The sequence below is a fragment of the Papilio xuthus genome, unplaced genomic scaffold (genome assembly GCF_000836235.2).
Source record: "Papilio xuthus unplaced genomic scaffold, Pxut_1.1 DF824992.1, whole genome shotgun sequence".
Taxonomy (NCBI): Eukaryota; Metazoa; Arthropoda; class Insecta; order Lepidoptera; family Papilionidae; genus Papilio; species Papilio xuthus.
The window spans coordinates 3,617,828-3,641,066 of record NW_013533657.1 but is presented as its reverse complement, the minus strand read 5'-3'; the positions used below and the strand labels follow the sequence as shown (position 1 = coordinate 3,641,066).

The window sequence follows — 23,239 nt, the reverse complement described above, 5'->3', positions numbered from 1 at the left end:
TGTAATAATTATATTTATGGAAAATAAATTTGTATTATTGAAGCCCTTCTTTGATATAAATATGTATTAAATATTCTTTAGATATAAAGATATAAATTGTATAAAACTTAAACATTAAAAATTTTTATTAATATGTTTTAAAACACCTAAAAACCATGACCTTGGAATCATAAAAAAAATAACAACTGAAGTTCTATTTACACAATCAGGTTCTTTAATTATTTCCTCTTTGCAGATAACCTTGATAAACGACAATCGTTACGGTGGCGCGTCTGACAAGGCAGTAATTAACGGTGACTCACAACAATGTCTAGTAAACACCAAAATGTGTATTAATGTAATATTCAAGAAATGTCCATTACAATACAGTTTGTAAGGAATTGTTGACTATTTTTCTTGTTATTCTTTGGATGGATGGAAAATACTCGTTTCTCTTTCATCTTTTCCACAAAAATTGTTATGTCACTATTTTAAATGTTGTTGAAAAGCATCATTTGTAACTTTATACTTTAAAAAACAATGTATATTTTATTTGTAGATACGTTGCAATTGCACAATTTACCAACAACAATCAATAAGCATCTGTATTGTGTAAGCCTATGAAATTTATTGTAAAATTAAATTAATATGTAAAATTAAATCCATCAATTCTTGATTGAATAGATGGATTTTTTTATTGTTTAAGATATGGATAGAGTTTTTTCATACATCATTTAATTTCAACAATATATATTTCATTTATTGAATAAATAAAGTTAACATGTCATCTTAGCAATCTATTGTATGCAAGTCTGGATAAAATATCTTAAAATCAATTAACATGTAATCTTACATATGGCCTTATGGAATTGAGTATTATAGGCAAGAACATGTAGAGACAGGATTAAAAAGTAACAATTTATTGAATTTATCATTAAAACAAACTTATACTTTTGTCTTGGGTCAAATATGCACCAATTATAAAGTTAAATTAGCTTATTTCATATTAACTAGGCTTTTTATTATATTCATAATTTCCTTTCGTTTTTGATTTGGGTTGACTTTAATTTTCATATCACATGAGCCTATTTCTCTGTATTTGGAAGCCCAATGAGCAAGCACTTCGGTATTGCAAATGACATGTATTCCACAATCATAGCCATTGCTTTGTTGCTGGCATTCCTTGTCACTGAAGCTAATAGTACCTAGAAAGAGTCATTTTATAGTTAATTTAATTGCAACTTTATAATTAATAAAGAATAACATCAAATCTTACCCTGTTTTGCCAAATAAGACATCAAATGACTAGCAAAGTCCCATGCTACATTATGATTACTTCCTGAAGATGAATCAAGGTGGAAAAAACAACTTTCCATCTTGGAATAAACAAGAAGGCTCCAATGTGAACCTCCTGCCATGTCTGGTGAGTTATTATCATTTAATGCAAAAAATACAAATTGCTTCATGCTAATATTCAAAGGTTCTAAAAATATTTTTATCTCTTCTGGTTGAACCATTTTGATGCACTGTGTTACTTCAGGAGAAACAAATAATAAATCTTTTGCATTTTTGAAAATGACTCTGTCTAGATACTCAAAATAAAAGGAAATTATAGTATCGTTCAGCCAATAGGGCCCATCCAGTAATTCTATATCAGACTGATGTAGTAAGGTTTCATGAAAACTTAATATAACTGACGTTTTTGCCATTTTATGTGTATACACGATTTTTTCAAAATTCTTCAATCACGACAACATCTGGTAATGAACAGAAAATTTAACCAAAATGCACAATTTGTTGTAAATAAAATTGTATTTAAATGAAATATAGAACTTACCAGTTTCAGCACAAATAATCATAAATAATCAGCTTGAGATATTTTTAACGACAATATCAGGTTTCACGAAACAGTAATGTTAAAATTTTGCACAAAATTGTAAATGATAAATAACATTCAGTTGCCTTTTCGGTTACATGTAAAAATAGTCTTTAGATCCTCGTTCAGTAAAGCAATTATTAAAAATCTATCACTACACACCAACAATTTGTCTTACTTTTATGATTTTTGGCAAATTGGCAACTGTCAATATTGACAATTCAAAATTGAGTTGCTGTCACAGTTCTGCACAGATTATAATCGTGTTTTGGTTCCGAATCATAACATACTTTTCTTGAATTTTCTTGTAATTAATGAGAAAATAACATGCTTTGAAGTGAAGAGTTTAAGGTACATTGAGAGTAATTTTAAGCAGATACAAAAGTGATTTTATTCTTTTTTTTTAAAATAATAACGTCATTCTGATGTCGCGATTTCACGTGATTACAATTATGGCAACATCGAAATGGCAAACTTACCGTAGTCTTCCACAGCAATTATATATAATACAAACTGTAATCCTAGCGGAATAATTTACTGTAATCGCAATCGATTAGACAATTAATTAAAAACTAGGGAACGAAGTTGGTCATTGGAGACCACCCTACACTTTCTTCAACCACACGCCCTCTGACACATGGGAATCTGTAGCTTACTGAAGTCACCAAAATTAATACAACACGCTGCTTTAAACAATTTATTTTTGTAAAATAAACAGACAAAACATTGTTATAATCTACACTGGTAACATTATACAGGAACCATTAATAATAATCAAAATTTTACTACATCCTATTTAAGTATAATTTTATCTAAGGTTAATTACAAATAAAAAAAACTTTCGGTGTTGTCTAAGAATAATTTAATAACATTTAAAACATTCACAACATTACATTGAATGGTAGGCATCAAACTTGAGGCAAAAAATTGATTGCACACAAAAACTTGTACTCAATGATGGGATTCGTCATGAATGATCATTTCCTATTGTTTTGGTCACATTAAAATAAAATATACAATAAATATTAATGATACTGATTGGCCTAAAAAATGAGGAGATAACTTCCAAATCATAATGGAATTTTCTACTCATTTTGAGGTATTGTTCCTAAATTCCTTATAGGTTACTTGCTGGCTTCTTTCAAGTACGCAATGAGGTCTGCCCTCTCATTGGCCTTTTTGAGACCAGCAAACACCATCTTGGTACCGGGGATGTATTTCTTAGGATTCTCTAGGTACTCAAACAGAGTATCCTCTCCCCAAGTGATGCCTGCAAATTACAAAGAAAAATTATTTATTACTAGTTTTCCCGCTTCAAATTATTTTTTTATAATAAAGATAATTAATAGTAAATCAAAGATAACTTTAACACATTAAATTGATTTAGAAACATATCTATCTTGCTCTATCTTATCAATAATGTGGAATTTTAATCCAAAAATTTATGCATCAAAATGATAAGTTTAACTGTATGGGTTTTTGGCATGGCTTTTCAATGTCAAAACTCTTGTACAAATATATATCTCTTTCAACTTTTCCATAGAGGGAACTCATAAATGCACTGAAGGAACATTGTAAGGCTTTTAGTTAGTGGTATTAGAAAACTTGCCTTCATAATAGGGGATTTGATTAAAAAAGATTGAGTGGAACCATGTCATAACAGATCAAGTACCAACACTATTTATTTACCCTATTTAGTTTCTTTAATTTAGAAAAAGAAAAACAGTTAAGACAAGATATATTTGAGCGCAATGGAAATAATAAAGGAGAGTTTTTGTATGTGTAGATGTCTGAATGTGATAGATGCGAGAGGTGTGCTTTGAACACACCAAATGGAAGTCTCTGCTCACCCCTTTTGGAAAGCAGAGATTTATGTTATTGTGGAAACTTAATCAACACTACTTATTTTAATATGGTCTAGTTGGCTTAAATTTTGAAATGAACAAAATGCAAACATTACCTAAATATTAAACAATTCCATTAAAATGAGAAATAATAACAATTTTAAATCTTATATAATATGTTGACATATTTAAAATTTTTAATCACTATAGATAAGGAAACCTTCAACTATGTTAGCTAACCCAACACATAGCTTAGTTATAATGGATGTGAGTTGAGTCATAACGGAATTTTTTCTCATAAATAAATTGAACTGTTTTATTGTGGCAGATTAAAAATTAGTATTATATAATGAGGATTGTTAAGGCAAATTAAAGTAAACTGCCAGTCAAGTTAGAGAAGTTTGAACTTTTGACTTTATTTCTTTTAATGTTAAGGCATATTTTCCTAGCTAGCATATTACTTATTAAGTACTTTATTTATTAGAAATAGACATTTTTACAATATAATATGGTCCAATATTTGTGACTATTAATCCTTCCAGTGGAAGTGTAATAAACTTATAATCATTTAATGATTACATAAGTAGTATCTAAGTGTATACTCCTATCCTTAGTAGCTTTTTAAATGCCTAGTGTGGATGTTAGTTACCTAAATATGTGCTTCTGTTTTTTAAAGTTATAGAGTTACAACATGTGTTAATTTTTTTTAATAAAGCCATTTCAATATCATTGACGTTTTTACCTTTAGCTTTGTTGGCCTCTGAGTATGTGAAGCCGGGTGCTTGACCGGTCTTGCGGCCAAAGAAGCCGTGTAGGTTAGGACCTACTTTGTGTTTACCACCAGCCTCAACCTGTAACATATTTAATTTTAGTTTAGTATAATATAAGGTGAAATAAATTCGTACCACTTTAATAAAATTATATAAAATATCCAAATTGTACGGAATATGTCACGTTAAATTATTTAATTTTAATTGAAACCAAAAAATACAGAATTTAAAAAAGATAATTTACAGATTAAAAAAACTCACAGTGTGGCATTGGGCACATCTTTGGACGAAGATTTTTTTGCCGTTTTCAGCATTACCAGCGGGAATACCCATAGTTTTTGACTGAAACAAGAATTAAATCTTTAAATTAATTTCATTTATGAAGTCGTATTACACGTGTTCCTATTATATAACAATATTTTAATATTGAATAATATTACGCAGTCGTTACATCTGCATACAACCGTAATTAACATCTATGTGTTATATTAACTGCTTAATCTTATAATATTCTTATCGTAAAGGATAATTTTGTGCAACTGGGTCAGGATCAATGTCAGTAGGGAATTCCAAGGTACATGTGTCGTAATGACATTCATCGTTACGTAAGCTTTATAAAATAGAAAAAGGTAAAAACTACAAATTATAGAACAGAATTTTCAGAATAAGTAAGTAGCTAACAATTATTTTATTACATTACGTTGCAATTACAAAAAAAAAATATTTTAAGGTTACTACATCGATCAATACATGACCAACAGGAATTACATTTCTCGGTCGTTTATTTTTAAATAAAATATGATTCACTTACTTTTAATATCCAAGAAGATTAACTTAAATTTAATTCTTTAAAAATTACAATTTTTGCACCAATTGAAGTGAGAACAATCAATCGAAGAACCCAACCAACTGATGTCATAAATGTGATGTCAGTTCATTTCGCTCAAGTTCGCACGCTTGAGGCGCTGCCAGCGGTCATACGAATTCTTCCGATCGTAAACGAGTTTTGCCGAGCTGAAATTAAGGTGGAGTTTCACTGATAATTCTATTGTTCTATTAGATTAAATCAAAAATTTTATTATAGTCGGCACACTTTAGAAATATATAAATCGGAAGTAATATGATAAATTATTGCAACTTTATGTTTATCATGTTAACGACATATTACAATACCACATTTTGCGTGTAACGTTTTGTTTACAAAAACGTCATAATATCGATATTATATTCGGGTCGAACGAGAACATCGATTTTGTGATTATTGCAATTCTTACATTCGAAAAATTTTCCACCCGTAATATTATTACGATTCATAGTAATAATATTACGGGCATGTTCATATTAAAACCACACCTCATTTGAAATGAAAAACATGTCTGTGAAAAAAAAGGAATGTAATTGTTCTGCAGGTTATTATTAAAACATTCTGTCGAGTGATTACATTACTTTTACATTTGTTTTGATTTAACATAAACATACATTGCATTCATTTTAAAATTGTGTTCAAAGTGATTTTGACATAATGTGGTTGATTTGTATTATGGGTTTGATAAATTACTTCATTTTCCGTTTCATATTTTCAATACCCAAATATTGTAAATAGCGCCATCTATTGTTGCAAATGTTTATGATATTCACACAAACTAAAATTATCCACCCAAGTAAATTGTTAGCTATGTCTATTTTTTTTAAAGATGGCAGTTTTTAAAGCATACAAATAACGAAATTCTACTGAAACATTCTCCTATTCCTGGCCGAAGAAATAAATAGATCTAATCCTGACTAATCCTTACTTTACATTATAAATACGAAAATAACTCTGTCTGTCTGTCTGACTATCCTTTCACGCAAAAACTACTGAACGATTTAGATCAAATTTGGTACACAGATTGTCCAGAGCCTGAGAAAGGATATAGGCTACTTTTTAACGCGAAAAAGGGGATAAAAGTTTGTATTTCAATATGTGAGGTTTATGTGATTGTTTTGTAAGTTGAATATTTTTTGTTGTAATCCTTACTGATAAAGGAAAGAATGGCTACTTTTTAATTCGAAAAAAGGGTTCATTTAAATAAATATGACATTCAATGTATGTTCAGGCTAATCTCTGAAATGGCTGGACCGATTTTGACGGAACTTATAATGGCAGGTAGCTGATGTAACAAGGAGTAACTTAGGCTACGTATATTCTAGAAAAAATATCTTTTTTTTAGAAAAGTAAAGTTGCAATGTACTAATGTAACAAGTACTGTCCAGTACCGCGCCCAGCTCAAATTAATAATATTTTAAGCATATCATATTCCCGTTGGATGACTTCAACTGGGAAGTATTGTTGAATTATTAAATGTATTCCACGATTGTAAGTGAATGGAGATAAGGTTATATTTAAATCGTTTTATGTTCATGCACTTTCATTTTCGACAAGAGGCTAAATACGTTCAAAGTTACATGTTTTTATTTAAAAAATGTAACGTGATGGGTGAACTTCCATTTAAGTTAGATATCGAGTGAACTGTCCGTGTGTTTCGACATTCAATTGTCCCTAATATAATTACGTGGACTTCTGATCGGCAGATTGAATTCCGGACCTTGATAAGGGTTAGGGACGGCCGACTGGGAAATTTATTCGAATAATGCTATTAGCCAAATTCGTGATATGCACGCCTGTTGAATAATTTAAAGGAGAAACCAATCTTATTGTTGAATTGTATACTAACTGCTCTACTCAAAGTCGTTAAGTAATTACTAAGGGTTTCCTTATTGTTGATATAGTACTAGTAAACTACATTAAACAACTGGTTAAGTAATCAGTAATGTCCGAGTGTGGCTTTAGTTAGGACGATAAAAAGATATCAGAGATGTCATAATTTGCCATGATTGGGATGGCGGTTCCAAGGAGATCGTAATATGTGGTTATTGAAGGCTGGCAACATTTTATATTGTATACGTTTATATTTTAAAAGGAGTATCATATAAGTGCCCTGGCGTTTTGCGAAAATGAAACGCTTATTACATTTTTCGTCTAGAGTATCCTACGTCGACATTCTTAAACAAAGTTTGTCATCGCGAAATGTTTTTCTAAATTGGCAATATCTTTAGGCGTATAATGGAAAAAGTTTAATATATTTTTGTATGCATGACTAGAAAATCTATTCAAGCAGTGTTGGAGGTAAATTTAGTTCATAACTTTTTTTGAGAACACTTTTTCCTTTTTTTTACCAGGTCGACCAATTTTTTCTCATATTTAAGTTAGTATAATCTGGCCTGATATGAGGCACAGGGTGATAATATAAAAAAAAAAACTAATAATAAATATAGCATGTCACCCGGATAGTGTAGCTTCCCGTGAAAGAGTTCTTCAAAACAGTTAAATAGTTTCGAGGCCAGTTCAATTCAAACAAACAAACAATCAAAGATATTAATATTAATAGTAATAATATAAAAAAGTGAATTAGTAGCCTAAGTGTTTTTCTAGTTCTACATCTCTGCCCATTTTCTGCGAGATCTATACACCCGTTCTGGAGATACCTTCTAACAAACATCCATCCATTCATGTTTGGATTTAGACATACTAGCTGTCATCCGGAACTCTGCCCGCGCTAAATTAAAAAACATAATTAGTAGTCTATGTATTCTTCTAGACTATGTTTATAACTGCCAAAATTCAGCGAGACCCGTTAAGCCATTACGGAGATACCTTCAAACAAACATCCATCCATCTAAACATTCGCATTTATAATATTAAATAATAATTAATAGTAAGAAGTAAGAAGGGTAAGCTTAGATACATGAATATGTAGGCTTAACTCTGTAGTAATTGGAACACAGGAATTGAGCTGCATGTATCCATTACTACTGTATTAATTTTACCCGAGATGCTAATTTAGTTACCACATCTCCACACGATAGTATCAAACGAAAGGAACATTAATATTCATTTTAGATATTGTTGACCATACATCAAACTATTTAGGGTGTGTACACATTTTTACCGTATTTATAATAACCAATTTTACTTATTTTGTTTATTTTTTTGCTTAAAACAAGGTATTTGCTTGGTATTTCAATTTTGAATGCATAAATAGCTATCGTAAAGTGTAATAAATTTCACATGACTGAAAATCAAATGTATAAATACTTCATTGTTTTAATTTTGAACAATACACAATAGCAAATGATTGATTTATTACTGATAAGTTACCAGAGAGAAGTAGTTTTTTTTTGATCATTCGAAGAAGGATTGTGCAATATCACATGCAACATGTATAAAATAATTTTATTTATTTTGTTTCTGAATTTAATATATTTAGGTATTATTAAAAACAATTGAATTTATTGCGTCTTTTTGTTGTTATTTAGTTAATTTTCCTTACAGGTGTGCAAAATGAAACGAAATCAATACGAGTAACATTGAAATTATTAGAAAATATACTTAAATATAATGAAAAGAGAGCCACAGTGACATCAAAAGTGTGTGATAAAAATAAACAATTACGATTATCGATAGAAGAACAAAATAGGATGCCATTATTTTATAAGAAGAAAAACTCGATTGAATCACTAAATAATAAAGTGGATGATATCAAATTACATTATCAATTACAAAAAATAACATTTGTTAATAATAGTAATATGCAGAATATTGACGAATACCGTGATAGAAAAGGATTTAAAAACGTTTCAAATATGTTGTTTCACGAATTAAAAAATGAAAACGAATTTCAGACACAACAGAACAAATCAAATATTGAAAAGGAAAAAGCTACTGATGAAAACGATTTGAATTTACTACCGATTGATACAAGAAGAGGTCAGTACCTACAAACTCATTTAGATAATAATAAAGCAGATTCTGTTAATGAAGAATTGACAGCTCAAGAACCTGAATTTATTACTTCGACTACAGAATTTACTATCAGTAAGACAAAAAAAGGTAACATCCAAAGATCCTTAAGTAATGATAATTATATTTTGAATAGTGAAGACGATGAAGATGATGAAGATATATTATTTAGTTTTGAATTAAATGAAGTTAATAATGATACTACTAAAGAGGCAGAAACTGACAAAAAGACAAATGACAGCGAAAAAACAAATGAATTAATTAAAAATAACAAAGAAAAAGAACTTAGTGAAAGTGTTTCTATAGAATATATAGATAAATCTTTGAATTTGAACATAATAAAGAAACATCCCGAGTTAAGGAATAGTATGAAAATTAATGATTCAATTAACTCGCGTTTTCTGTTAATGGAAAGTCATAGAATATGTTATGCTTGTGTAAGTTCTAGTGATGCATCTTGTTTGAAACCAAACAGAAAAACGACAGTCAAATATTGTCATAAAGATAACAAAGCTTGCGTGGTTAAAAGTTACACTATAGGACGTAAGTAATTTGATTATAATAGTAGCTACTTCGATGTCAGCTCACACACATTCCCCCTGAAAAATTTCCTAACATATCCTACATCTAAGGGCGATTAAATTTTATTGCCAACATTTAATTGACTTTATTTACATTTAGATATTTTGAACTCTGACAGTAAAGAGTAGATAAAATGCACTAAAATTAAAATCTTCTGCAGTTTCTTTGGTATTGCTGATGTCCATGGACGTGGATGATCACCACGGTGTTACCGCTGGTCGTTTGTCGCCTTATCTTAAAAAATATTAGTAATAATTTATCATTTACCAACTAGTTTTTCAAATTTTGGGATAAACCAACCAATAGGTTTAAAAAGAAACAAAATACTGGGATTAGAACCGTTTAATGATAACCTAGTCCTAGTAGGATCCGAACTAACACTATGTAACGACCAGTACGTCAGAAAGTATTGAGTAAATTAATTTGTATTGTTGCAGGTTCAAATTACATAATACGAGATTGTGGATCCTCCTGTATATCTCCAGATATAAATGATTTGGCTATAAACTATGAAACATGCTCTATCTGTCATTCGGATTTATGCAACAGCGCCTATTCTATAACATTTATAGCGCCGTCGATATTTTTATCAATTGCAATAAACAAGATGATTTTTTAATAAAGTTTCGAGTTTGCCCCTATAGTAAGTTAAATAATATTTGTTTTATCTTTTATTATATAGATTTTAATTACGGAACTCTTTCTATTTTTTAATAATGCATCATATACTGACCATATGTAAAATTATATTTTTTTTTCTTCACTTCTATCAATTTTTTTTGTTTTATGAAGAACTAACTGTCACCTGCGACTCCGTTCGCGCGGAATTAAAAAAAAACTTAATAAAATGATTATGTGTTCTTCTAGACTATGTTCTACATCTATATAATATTTCAGCGAAATCCATTCAGCCGTTCCAGAGATACCTTCAAACAAACATCCATCCATCCATCCATACACGTAAACATTTGCATTTATAATATTAGTAAGAATTAGTAAGATAGAAGATAGTCAAGATAAAGACAGTTATCCCACTCACCTGGAATATTTTTTTTTAGGGCCGGCTGCCTGCCTTTGTTCATCTCTACTTGAGAGTTTCCTTACTCTACATAAATTATGACAGTATTAATGTTTATCGTACTAATTTAGAGATACACCCTTACCATTAGTAAAAGCTTAATAAGTCCCTCATATAAATTTTGGTTGGTTTATGCAAGTTCGTCCTTTGTCTTCGTATAGCTGTATTACTTGAAATGGCTTTTAAGATTTGAAGGGTTTGCAAATGTTACTGTTATTGTTTCGCTAGTTATCACGTGACTTTAATACTATCATGTGTTTGGGTAATTTCAGACAGTATTCGTGCTCGCTTTGTCTATGATTTTTTTTATTTCATGCATTTACAAAAAAGCTTAAAACAATACCGTCCCAGCTAAATATCATTATGCGACAACGTAGTTCTTTAAGATGAAGACATTTTCGAAAACAAAGGAATGTTCTTATGTTGTAATTAATTTTAACGATGACCCATTATTTTCGTATAATATTCAAAATATCTTGAACTTTCTCTTTTGTTTCTAAGCATCTCGTAATTATCAAACAATGACAATACCCTGGGTTACTATACATACGCATTATACCATTTTTGATCTGGTACAAAATATATTATGTCAATGGAGACTTCTTGATCGTGGTTCCCCCATTATTATAACAACAGGCTATGTTATGGTATAATTACAAAGTAAAAAGCATATTAAATTGGAATATGTCTTTTAAATTATATAAAACTCTTCTGTTTTCGTTCTTGGTACTATTTATTAGATAAAAATTAAGCTCAATGATCTCGCTGAATTTTGGCATACAACAACACATAGGCTACTAATAAAGTTTTTTATATTCACGCGGACGGAGTCGCGGGCGTCAGCTAGTAAATAATAAAAGCGGAATCTATTTATTTCAGAACCTGTTTGTTATAAAATCTTAAATCTTATTTCCTTGTCACTTGCAGTCACTTGTACTTGGATAAAGTCCAATACAACTTTACGAAGAACTTTCGCGACTGACATATTTGTCTTAACACAATATTATTTCATAATATTTCAACATATTATATTACTTTAACTGACCGAATATGAAGTATAAGATGTCGGACCACTATTGATCTCTGCAACTTTTAACAAATTAATTTATTATCAAAAATGAAACATTATTTTTAAATAAGATTCTGTGTCATTTCCCGTAGACATTACAACGCCCGTCTGTCAATCTGTCAACGAATCCTCGCTTTAAATGAAAAGCCTTTCATTTAAAAATTAAGCCTCAGTTGCAAATCTTGTAAAAATATTAAATGACTTTGCATTTATAACGTACCATTGATAAAATTAGGTCAACTGAAATATTTATTTTTGCACAGAGTCTTCGCAAATGTAAAAAATAAAGAAAACGTTACTAAGACATTTTTAATTCTAATATACTGATAATTTGATTAATTTCTAATATTACAACCAAACAAGTTGTAATCTGTATTAAAATCTATATTCATTCTGACACAAATAATATCCAGAAATAGAACAGAAATGGATATATCTATTTGCATATAAAGTTTCAATTCCCCTGTTTGATGGACTGTGCAAATTGACACCGATGGTACGCCTCATGCGGGATCTGACTCCTGGAATATTCTGTATTAATTGACGCTTGGAACACATTACACGTCTCATTATTTAACTCAAAAACAAACGCCTAAACGCTAAAAATATTTTAAGATAGAAATGTACACTTTACAGAACTATCAACGTACTATTGAGATTAGAAACTTAGGTATAAGTATCGGCGTTTTGATTCGTTTGGTTTTGTTCATTATTAATTTTGTAAGAAATTTTTTACCACAGTTTGCTTCTTTTTTTAGCAAAGATATAATTGTAGTATAAATTACATAAACACATTGTTTACGATAAATAAATGAAAGAAATAAAATAAAATTGTTGTTATTTAATAATCAGAAATTAACTTTAAAACTTTTGATGTATAAACGTAAATTAACATTTTAAATAAGGATTTAATTTTACTTATAACCCGCTTCGCACTGCAGTTTTTCTTTTCTTTAAAAATAAACAACATATGCAAGGTTCAATAACCCAAAGTAGTAAAAGAAAAAAGCAAATGTGCGGCGATAGGAAACACTGAGGCATATCTACATGTATCTTTAGAAATAAAGGCAGGGTTTCACGGAGGATAAGGTTTTACGATGTTACTTTAGAGCTTTGTTTTCTTTAGTTTTTGCAATGTTGGAGATAATAAATCTACCAACAACCGATGTCACAGCCTCCTGTGAAATAAATAATGTAAATGTTTGTAAAAATGTACAATAAGTTTGAATATACATATTAATAAAATTGGATTGCCTTATATCTTGGAATTTCGAACACATATATATTGCGTTGATGATAACAACAAAACAAGTATATCGGTCTGTCTGTTTATACGTTTGTCAACAAGGCCGCGTTTGTTCCGGATAATCTCCGGAACCCCCTTGTCGGGACTTTGACGGGTAAGTAGCTGATACGCGTCATATTATAGGCTACTTTCGAAGGCGACCGCTAGTGTAATATAAAATTAAAAAAGTAGAAAGTTTACATTTTAATATTTGTACGTACCTTTACAGTATTGATTTTCCCTGATTTTTCTTCGGACATCTTTAAGTTTGAAAAGGTAGATGTATCGTTTATTTTTCTTGGTATTGAAATTATTCTGATTCAGACTGGATATCTTAACATATTCGTATTTTTTATTTCATCGTGTTTTTATAATGTTGACTGATTAGGAAAATTATCATGAATGTTGAAATATTAATTTAAACGAAACCCAAAATGTTTAACTCTGGCATATTCATCGATGTTTGTATGTGATGATGGTGGTAATGGTTACTTTTTATATTTTATTTTATTTACATTATGTATTCTTATAGTTTTGTTTGCAACATGATGAAGCGAAAATACAATGACAACTTTATTGCGTGACGTTGTCAAACGTAATTAATTTATGAAAAATAAAGTAAAACCACTTTAGTAAAGAAGTTTGAAATCCCTTAGTAAAAAGTAAAATATATACAGGTAAATAATCCAGGTAACAGACGTGTTATTAGAGAAACTTTATTGTAAGCACTGGAATTTAATCTGAATCGTTCGATGGAACGTAACAGATTACAGATAAGTACAATGCCATTAATATATTATGGTGGCTTGGACATGCATCGCAGAATCAGCAGGACAAAAAGACACAGAGACAGATCACATTCTTTCGCTACCAGCATTGGGTCGCCGATGACCTATTTCACAGACATGAAGTTCCCATGTCTGATGTTACCAAGGAATTTTTTCCGTAAATAAAAAGATTCACAGTAGGCCCTTCTTGGCACCTACTTGCTGTGCATTAGCTATGATGGCCGAGCTAGCATAAAGTGAAAATCTTACAATATATACGCAATACATTTTATTATAAGAAAAATATTACACAGAAAAATATTGTAATTCACATTTTTTGTATTACTCGTAAGAGTAGTCTAGATCAATTTTGTGCTACAAAACTTTTTAATTGACCACATCCACTTGTTTGCGGGAAGTTTGTCGTATCGCTGGAGCAGTCGCACAAGTTGTTAACTTCAGACAAACTTTAAACTGCCACTGGGCGTCGTTTGCATTTCTGTTCGACAAAATTGTTAAATATTCAGTTTATGATTTAACTAATTCGACTCCGTCGAGAATTAAAAAATAACTACACGACGTTCTACAACGCCAGATGTTCTACATTTATTCCTGCAGCTGTTTTGGTTGTACCTTCTAACATACATCCATCTGAGTGACTGACATCTGACTGAGTGCCAAGTCTCAGAAGAAGATGTCGTGGACAGAGCGAAGTGGAAGAGACGTTCATTGTGCGATGAGAGGTAGGCAGAGGGAGAAACAGTCATATTGATACCTCCATATTTTTTAATTTGGTTAAAGGTTAGTCCTCTCTGAAGTTAGACAAATTATCAAAAATATTTTTATGAGTCTTTATTTTGGTGAAATCTGTATTATGATATGTCTGTTCCATTAGAAGCTTCTGTGGTCTACAAAGCTAGATTAGATTAAAATAGAGAGCCATTCTACTCTTATAACTCGGTGTCATTTAAATTAACTACATACAAAGTACTGGCCATTTCTAATAATAAACAAAAGTCAATACTTAAACAACAAAAGAAAAAAACAATCTATTTCCACTATCTTTGTAGATACGAAGAACTTTCAAAGAGCTCTATAAAGACGTGACGCAAAAGGAATAGGGAATCCCATCAGATAATATTCGTTTTACATTTATTCGCCTTGGGGTTTATCGTTTCGGATACTCGTACTTTACTATTTCACAGATGGCACACGGGTCTTTCTTATCTTACAAATATCTAGTGAAGTGACTGATTTGACGACATTTTGTTCCAAATATCTGTATCTCTTATGACTACGACAGTTTATAAACTCTTAAGAACACAGTAGGTTTTAGACATGACCGACTACAAATTAACGAAATTATAAATCGATCGGTGACATGTAATGCAGCAATAATATTGCTTGGAATTGGTTTGTCCTTTATCAATGAACACAGCTTTTTATCTAATGAACTGCTCCTAAAATGTAATACATTAGCAACGACACTTCATTAGTGGTCCCGGAATTAATTAGGTACGGGGAACAAAAACGAGCAGACTTCATTTGATTAATTTGTATTCATCAACCTCTGTTCTGCTTTTAGTTCTCCAGTTTCATTAGTTCACTTATGACGTAGTTACATTCATTTTCCTAACAGGAAGATAATATTTTTCGCGGATGAATACTAGCTGTCTCCCGCAACTCTGATAAATAATGCCGCGGAATTAAAAAAAAAATAATAAGTAGCCTACGTGTTCTTCAAGAAGTCGTACATGTGTGTCCAATTTCTTCAAGATCCTTTGGATCGTTCCGGAGATAGCTTCCAACATATGTCTATCCATCCATCCATTTAAAGTTATAAGTAAGATGTACATATATAATTGTCTCGTTTAACTCCGAAATTAAATAAACAGAGGAATGTTAAACTTCATACATGATCATTACGACATTTAAATTGTTAAATTTTTGTAAATTGTGATATCATCATCATCAGCTCACTATACGTCCCCACCGAGGGGCTCGGAGCCTACCCTAAGTTAAGGGTGATTAGGCGATAGTCAACAACACTGGCCAAGTGCGGGTTGGTTGACTTCACACATATCTTTGAATTTCTTCTCAGATATGTGCAGGTTGCATCACGATGTTTTCCTTCACCGTAAGCACGTCGGACTAATGTACATATGTAAATCAGAAATAGAAAAAAACATTGGTACATTGCGGGATTCGAAACCAGGACCTGCAGATTGCAAGTCAAGTGCTTGATCCCTGAGCCACCGACGCTCTCTTGCGATATAATAAAGTTATATTGTAAAATAAAGTTATATTTATGTGTCACTTTTCACAATTAACTTTATTAATTGTGAAAAGTGACACATAAATATTTAGGCATTTTAGACTTAGCGTATTGTGCTGTTTGCCTATAGTTGATATTTGCATTGGTTTAGGATTTTTCTTTTCAATTGTGATCGTCTGTAGTTTAAAGGTTGAACCGACTGTGTCAAGTGAGTCATTTGAATACTCAGAGTACAAGTACCTAATTAAAATTATACACGGTACAATGATTAGTTACATCAAGATATTAATATGCAATGATGTGCATAAATCTTAAATTGGTTTAATCTAAGATGTAAGGTGTCAATTTACATGTTAATTGCTTTAATTTCATCCTTCATTAATGTCATTATTATTCAATTTATTAAAAAAAATGGTTCATTTAACGAAATGATTTGAGAGGAGATAAAAAGGGCAGTAAGTGATTATTAACAAAAAGTTGGTGGTAATTTTTATTATCATCATCATTATCACATTTGTCGTTGCCGTCATCATCATCATCGTCATCGTAGTTATCATCACGATAATCGTATAAGAACCTCATTGACGTTGAAGTAGTTATAACGATATAATATAATAGACACGAAGCATAACGAAATTGCTTTAGGGAGTGAATCGTTTGAAGCTCTCAAGTCCCCTGGCACATCTGGACGCTTGTTAATTTATCGCCGCCATTAGCCCCGTGACGCTGACGTAATGTAATCTGTGTTATTATAATCAAAATATCAAAGAATATTTTTTATCTAAGCAACTTTTTATAATGAAATTAGGAACAAAAATAAAATGGCCTTACCCCAAAGAAAACTATCTGCAATTAAAGTATTCTAATAATAGGTTTTATATACTAATTTAATTTAATTTAATGTTTAAAATGTGTCTACGATGATTGGTTGAAATTAAAAATATGTTTGTAGATTCGTACTTGTTTTTCAGATTAATTTTACTTTAGCATTTTGGTTTAAATTAGAATAATTTAGGTCACATGCCTTACTATTTTACCTGTGCAGTAATAAATTTTGCGCTCTAGAGGTCATCTGATTTACTGGCTGCGGCTGAAATTATCTTTTTCATAGAGCTTTATAAATTACACTAGCTGTCGCCCGTGACTCCATCCCCACGGAAATAAAAAAGTAGCCTATGTCTTCTTCCAGACTTTGTTCCACATCTGTGCCAAATTATATCAAGATCTGTTGATAAATTATTCAAACTTTCGTGAGACATTATACTAAACTGATATATAAATAGTGAGCGACGGGCCACGTCCGCGAAATAATGCCAGTACCACTCATCCTGATGAAGGGCCCTCGATGGGCTCGAAACTAGTCGGTGCCGCCACCGGACGAATATACGTGAGTGTATAGCCGTGTTTATATATCAAGATCTATTGAGTCGTTAAGGAGATGCCTTCTAACAAACATTCATCCATCCATACATCTATCCATGTACCGCATGTAACTTTCGCATTTATAATTAGTAACAAGTAAAATTAAATAATAAGTAAAAATTCTTTGCATTAAATTGTTTCAATTGTAGATAATAATTCAATTTCGCCTTTCAAATTGTCTTTTACAATGCGGAAGAAAAAAAAAAGCTTTGTACATCAGTTAAAAGAAACAGTTAAGTAATAGACTTTTACAGAATTGATAGATATCGTTGAAAGCAGAAATTGTTAGAGAAACTTGTCGAGAGCGAATCAGCTTTTAAATGGAAGAATAAAAAAAAACTTTTATCTTTGTTCCGTTCCGTCTCTAGAGTACAACGATGCAATTATAATGAATAGCTGTTTAAATGCGAGTAAACGCATCAGAGGCTTTTGCTTGTGCCGGATGTTTGTAGGTTTGTTACTTATCTGATACTAAAAGAAATTAAAAAAAACATGTGTTCTTTCAAACTATGTTCTATATGTATACCAAATTTCATCGAGATCCGTTTATCCATACTGGAGATACCTTCAAACATCCATCCAACCATCTAATCTTTCGCATTTATAATATTAGTCTGATTATACATTCATAAATAATCATACCAATTAATTAGGAGATAGGTAGACATTTAGAATTTTCATTTTGCTACAATTCTATAAATCTACTATTTTTCATCCGCTCACAAAGCATGCTTGTCAGTTCCAATAGTAGTATTACTTGTTCTTCTTTCAATAAAGCGATACTTCGTTACAATGTCTCATTTACCGTGGGTTTCTGAGACCAAAACCCATTTCAAAATATTTTGTTATCTCTGTTTTGTTTAAGATAATGGCACGGATAACGGTATGTTTTATATAGAATATTTGGCGTCAGAAACCTACAGTTAGATATATAGTAGTTTAGATATACCTAACCGATTTATAAACGAAACCCGAGTACAGTCCTTGAATACCGAAAGCCGTTTAAAAGCCGACAAGGGATGAAAGTGGATGGGGAAATTAATTGTGCACCGTTTTCACTCTCCGAATTTATTTCCGCACTTTAAAAAGTGAATTAAATCGTAAAAAGATCTTCAGGCTCAAGGGAGCGTTTATTAAGACGCGCTTAAAAAGTAAATGACCAAAAATGGTTAGGTAAATGTAAACAGTTGACATTACATTTTAAGAAAAACGAACTTACCTTCACCACTTTAGTTCGGTGTCCCTGCTATTAAGCTACCCTATTACTTTTGTAAGAAGGAACCAATATTAATCGATTGACATTAAATTAGTGAAATGGATTAAAACGAAATTAATATAAAATAATAACTTTGTATTTATTACATTTAAAGTGTACTGAACCCACATATTTTTGAAGGGTTTAGAGGTTTTGAATTCTTGTAACAATTGCGTAAAACTGCGAAAAGTTTTAAAAGTAATTTTGAAAACAATACCATTTAAGCAAACATTTTCTTTGGCCGCATTACACGAGTATAAAGCTTGTGCTGTCGTTATGAAAATTTTATCTTCAAAGTTGTTGGCTTACTCATATTTTCGAGAAAATGAAATATTACGCGCGGCTTTGAGTGGGAAAATTAACGAAACGTATCTGAGAAATTTCTTCCAGAAAGATTATAATTCCTACCCGACTGACAAGAAGGTAATATTTTTTGCGGGTATGTTTTATTTATGCGGATTGATGTAAGTTATAAAGTGACCGCCTGTAACCTAATAACGTAATAACTGTAACGAATTCGATCTTAACGAGTGAAGTGTGTGGTAAAGTTGACACCTCACTCGTCGTTTGTATCTTTTCCTGGGGAGTTAGCCAAAATGCATTCGCTACGAATCTATCCATAACGAACTTCAAAAATGTATAGACAATAACTTTAGATAAGTCACGTGATTGTCGCGTGCCAGTTCCATATAATTTTGAAGTTCTCTATGGAATCGCTTCGGAGCGAATGAATTTTGTCTAACTGTATGACAGTATTATAAGGGTATAGGCAGGTTTTAATATAAGATATGACTTTATGTTCATAATAAATACATCGTTTTTACTTGCTAGTTTTAATAAAGATGACTTGAATTAAAGTACTTAACTTTATTATAATCTTAAAAACAAATGATGACTAATAGAAATGAAAGGAAACAGAAGTACATGATCAAAAATTCCAATTATATACAATTTTTTATGTTAATCTGGTAATATTTGCTACCGACGCTATTTAATATGGATGCTAAAGTCAGACTGCGCAGTTTTGTTGTGCGGCGGACGGCTGTAACGGGTTCCGGATGTTCATTTACAAGTAAGATTAATATTTCCTAATGCTCTACATTATTAACTTAATATTTATATTCTCAAGGGAAATAAACTTCATATTTCAATAGACACGTATATAAACCATAGCGCTGATTGTTCAAAATTGAACAAAGGCCTTGTTGAATTTATCGTTTAATCAAACTCTCGAGTTTAACAAATGTTTTCGTAAAGTTAGGGTGAGTCTAATATTACATTGTCACTACACGTTGCCTCATGAGTACAGTTTGTCTTGTTCATTATTCAATAATGTTTGTAAAGAGTTTTCATTGACGAAACATATACAAAAATAAACATGTTTTTAAAATATGTTTTTAATATCAGAGGTAGTTTGTAAATTGTAGAATATATTTAAGGTTGTTTTTTATACTCAATGTTCCAATGTAAGTAAAAAAAAATAGGATATCCCTTCTGGAAATAAAATTTCAGAGTTTTTCTCCCGTGACCTCAATTTTAAAGTTTGAGTTGCTTGTATAAATACAGCGTGCCAGTGTTCGAGGTTTCTAAAGAGTTACTTTGAATTAAATGTTTGTAATAAATTCACTAGGAACTGCAGTTTATACATATTTCAGTAACTATATTTTGCTCGCTATCCAGAGACCAGGTGAATTTAATTTTGAACAAAAATGTTGTCCATTTTAATGCTAATGGAAATTAATTTTATTTTTTATATTTCAAAAGTATTACAGTTTTTATTATATTGTAAAATGACAAATGCGCAATTGGCAAACTGAATTCGCCGAAAAAGCGAAGCGATCGTTGCCCATTGTCATCCGGAAATGTAGATGCTTTGCCTTCCTTTAAAGTTACCCAACTAAGTATGTTACTCAGGGATCATGGCGATTTAATTCGGTCCAGCAGGTTATAATTTATTCGTTACAAACATACAAATCTGATTAATAAAATTAATTTATACTATTTTTTTCTAGGAGATTTACAAATGTTTTCACTAGCCTCTCATTGAACACAAACTCGAAAACGATTAATTATAAAATTTTTAATGCAAATGCTAGTTTATTTAGTACAATTCTGTTAGCGAACTACGTCTAGTTGTAAATCATAAACATGTTCGAAGCGCCGCGCTGGACAAAGGATGCGTAGTACACGTACGGAGACTCTAGTGCACTATGGCTTAATATAAATTGAGCTACAAATTATGTAGTAACTACATAAAATACTGCCGCTATTTAATAATTAGAGAAACTAAAGAATGCTTTTACTATACAGGATGTTTGAAATTATGTTTGCACCTTTTATTTACCAACGTCAAACAAAGTTTAAAAGCTTCCTCGCTAGTTTTAATTGAGTTCATATGACTTCGAATGTTTTGTTCTGGTGCACTGCGACGTGCAAAGTTGAAAATAAAAACAAAACGCTTGCGGACAACAGTATTACAGTTCCATTATTTCGTTTTAACGAAATGTTTATTTTACGTATGAAATTCGATATTTTCTTTTTTTTTGTTGTCGTAAACCATCCACCATCATCATCTTCCTGACCTTGTCCCATCTATCGGTCGGTGCACCAGTTGTCACCTCCAACTAAATATATCTGCCGTCGACTCCGTCGTCACCCCCTTCTTAATCATAACACCTTTCACGCAATCCATCCATTTCTCCCATGCCTACCTCTACTGGTGTAATCATATTTAACGTTGGAATCCCTTTAATAATAGGATGAGTAATTAATTTAAAATTATCGTTCAACGTTGGCAACACTGTCCATGCTAATTTGACATGAAGTAAGTAGCTTCCAGCGGTTTGTTTTACGAATTTTATTCGAAATAAAAGTTTTATATAAATTTTAGGCTATGATTACTTTGATTTTTAACTAAGTTGTTTTTCATAGCAGAACGCTGCCATGAAGTTACCCTGTTTTTATTTTCCACATGGCTTGCTGCCAAAATAACTATTTCAATTACGGAGCCACGGTCACAAGTTTTGACACGAACGTGTGTCGCATGACAATTTCACTTATTGAGTAAAGTATAAAAATAGCGAAACATATATGTTGTCTAGGACCATCAACGTGGCCAAGCGTTAGCTTATTCAAAAAAAAATACACTGTATGGATTTTACGCGAATGTATTTTTATTCTTTAAAGTCCAGTGAACGTCTGTTATTCTATCGCTTCGTTATTTTTGTCATTCGATTCTTTACCGTACCGTAAAAGAGATGTTAAAGTTGGGTAAAAAGGTAATAAGATTGGAAAAAGACATCTGAGTACCTACTCGCCTTAAAGTTAAAACAATTTACTGCTGAAAAATACAAGATTGTACTCTTTATTATCATTTGTTATCGAATAATTAGAATATTTTCTTTGTCTTATATAGCTTTATTTATTCCTATACAAAGAATTACAACATGCTGTAGGTCAACTTGCATCGAAATTGGACCATACACCATTGTTTATTTTAAAATTGTTCCAGTATCACTTTTATTTAATAGTTACTGGCATAATACGAAGATACTTTTTTAACAAGTTTATGTAAATTATGAAATAAATAAATTCGCAAACAATAGCATGTCCCTAACACGTGAAGAGTTAAAGTATTAGCGCAAATGGTTTTCTAACGACCTTTATAGCAATTTGTGAAATGAATTATATTTTCCAGTTATTTTTGTCCCATTCGGCGTCGAGACCCTTGGTCCGTGGGGTCCTAGCGCTTTAAGACTTTTTAAGGACATTTCCAAAAAATTAATCGACATCACAGGGGACCGAAGAGCTGGCAGCTACCTCGGTCAAAGAATTAGTTTAGCTGTACAGAGGGGGAACGCTGCCAGTATCTTCGGGACCTTGCCTAAAGGGACTCCTTTTATTAACATATTTTAGTTAATTATTCGGTTTTTTTTTTAAATTTTATTTTATATCATAGATTTAAGAGTTTATGTATTATAAGTATATATATGTATAAGGATGTAAATAATTTATATTGAACATTTCTTTATTATTTAACGACACTAAATCAAAACGGTATAAATCAGCTATGAATATATATTTTTCCAGTGAAATATTGCTCATGTCCTAAATATAATTATACATCGTAGAGTGTAGCAGCTCACAAGTAGCTGTCACCCACGACCCCGTCCGTACAGAATTAAAAAAAAGACTTCA

At 31.2% G+C, this 23,239-nt stretch overlaps 3 protein-coding genes across 5 annotated transcripts in view; 1 reads left to right on the top strand and 2 right to left on the bottom strand.

The window, feature by feature from the left end:
* LOC106126658 (cytochrome b5 reductase 4) overlaps nucleotides 1–23,239 on the bottom strand; it is a 140,454-nt gene that overhangs the window by 20,102 nt on the left and 97,113 nt on the right. Inside the window, exon 1 of one of the 2 annotated variants that reach the window (XM_013324413.1) lies at nucleotides 1,817–2,052. The exons of the other annotated variant lie outside the window; for it this stretch is intronic. The gene's annotated coding sequence lies outside the window, so the exon portion shown is untranslated. Of the gene's footprint in view, nucleotides 1–1,816; nucleotides 2,053–23,239 lie in introns of those variants that run through there. 2 annotated transcript variants of the gene reach the window in all.
* Nucleotides 2,577–5,348, bottom strand: LOC106126663 (cytochrome c). 2 transcript variants are annotated; one of them, NM_001312066.1, is given in 5 exon segments: nucleotides 2,577–3,125; nucleotides 4,442–4,550; nucleotides 4,731–4,762; nucleotides 4,765–4,811; nucleotides 5,281–5,348. In NM_001312066.1, coding segments are annotated over 4 exon segments (306 nt in total). In that variant the 5' UTR covers nucleotides 4,784–4,811; nucleotides 5,281–5,348; the 3' UTR covers nucleotides 2,577–2,979.
* LOC106126662 (uncharacterized) lies at nucleotides 9,101–10,529 on the top strand. The gene is made up of 2 exons (XM_013324420.1): nucleotides 9,101–9,852; nucleotides 10,329–10,529. The coding sequence occupies exons 1-2, from the start codon at nucleotides 9,153–9,155 to the stop codon at nucleotides 10,508–10,510; spliced, it is 882 nt and encodes a 293-aa protein (XP_013179874.1). The 5' UTR covers nucleotides 9,101–9,152; the 3' UTR covers nucleotides 10,511–10,529.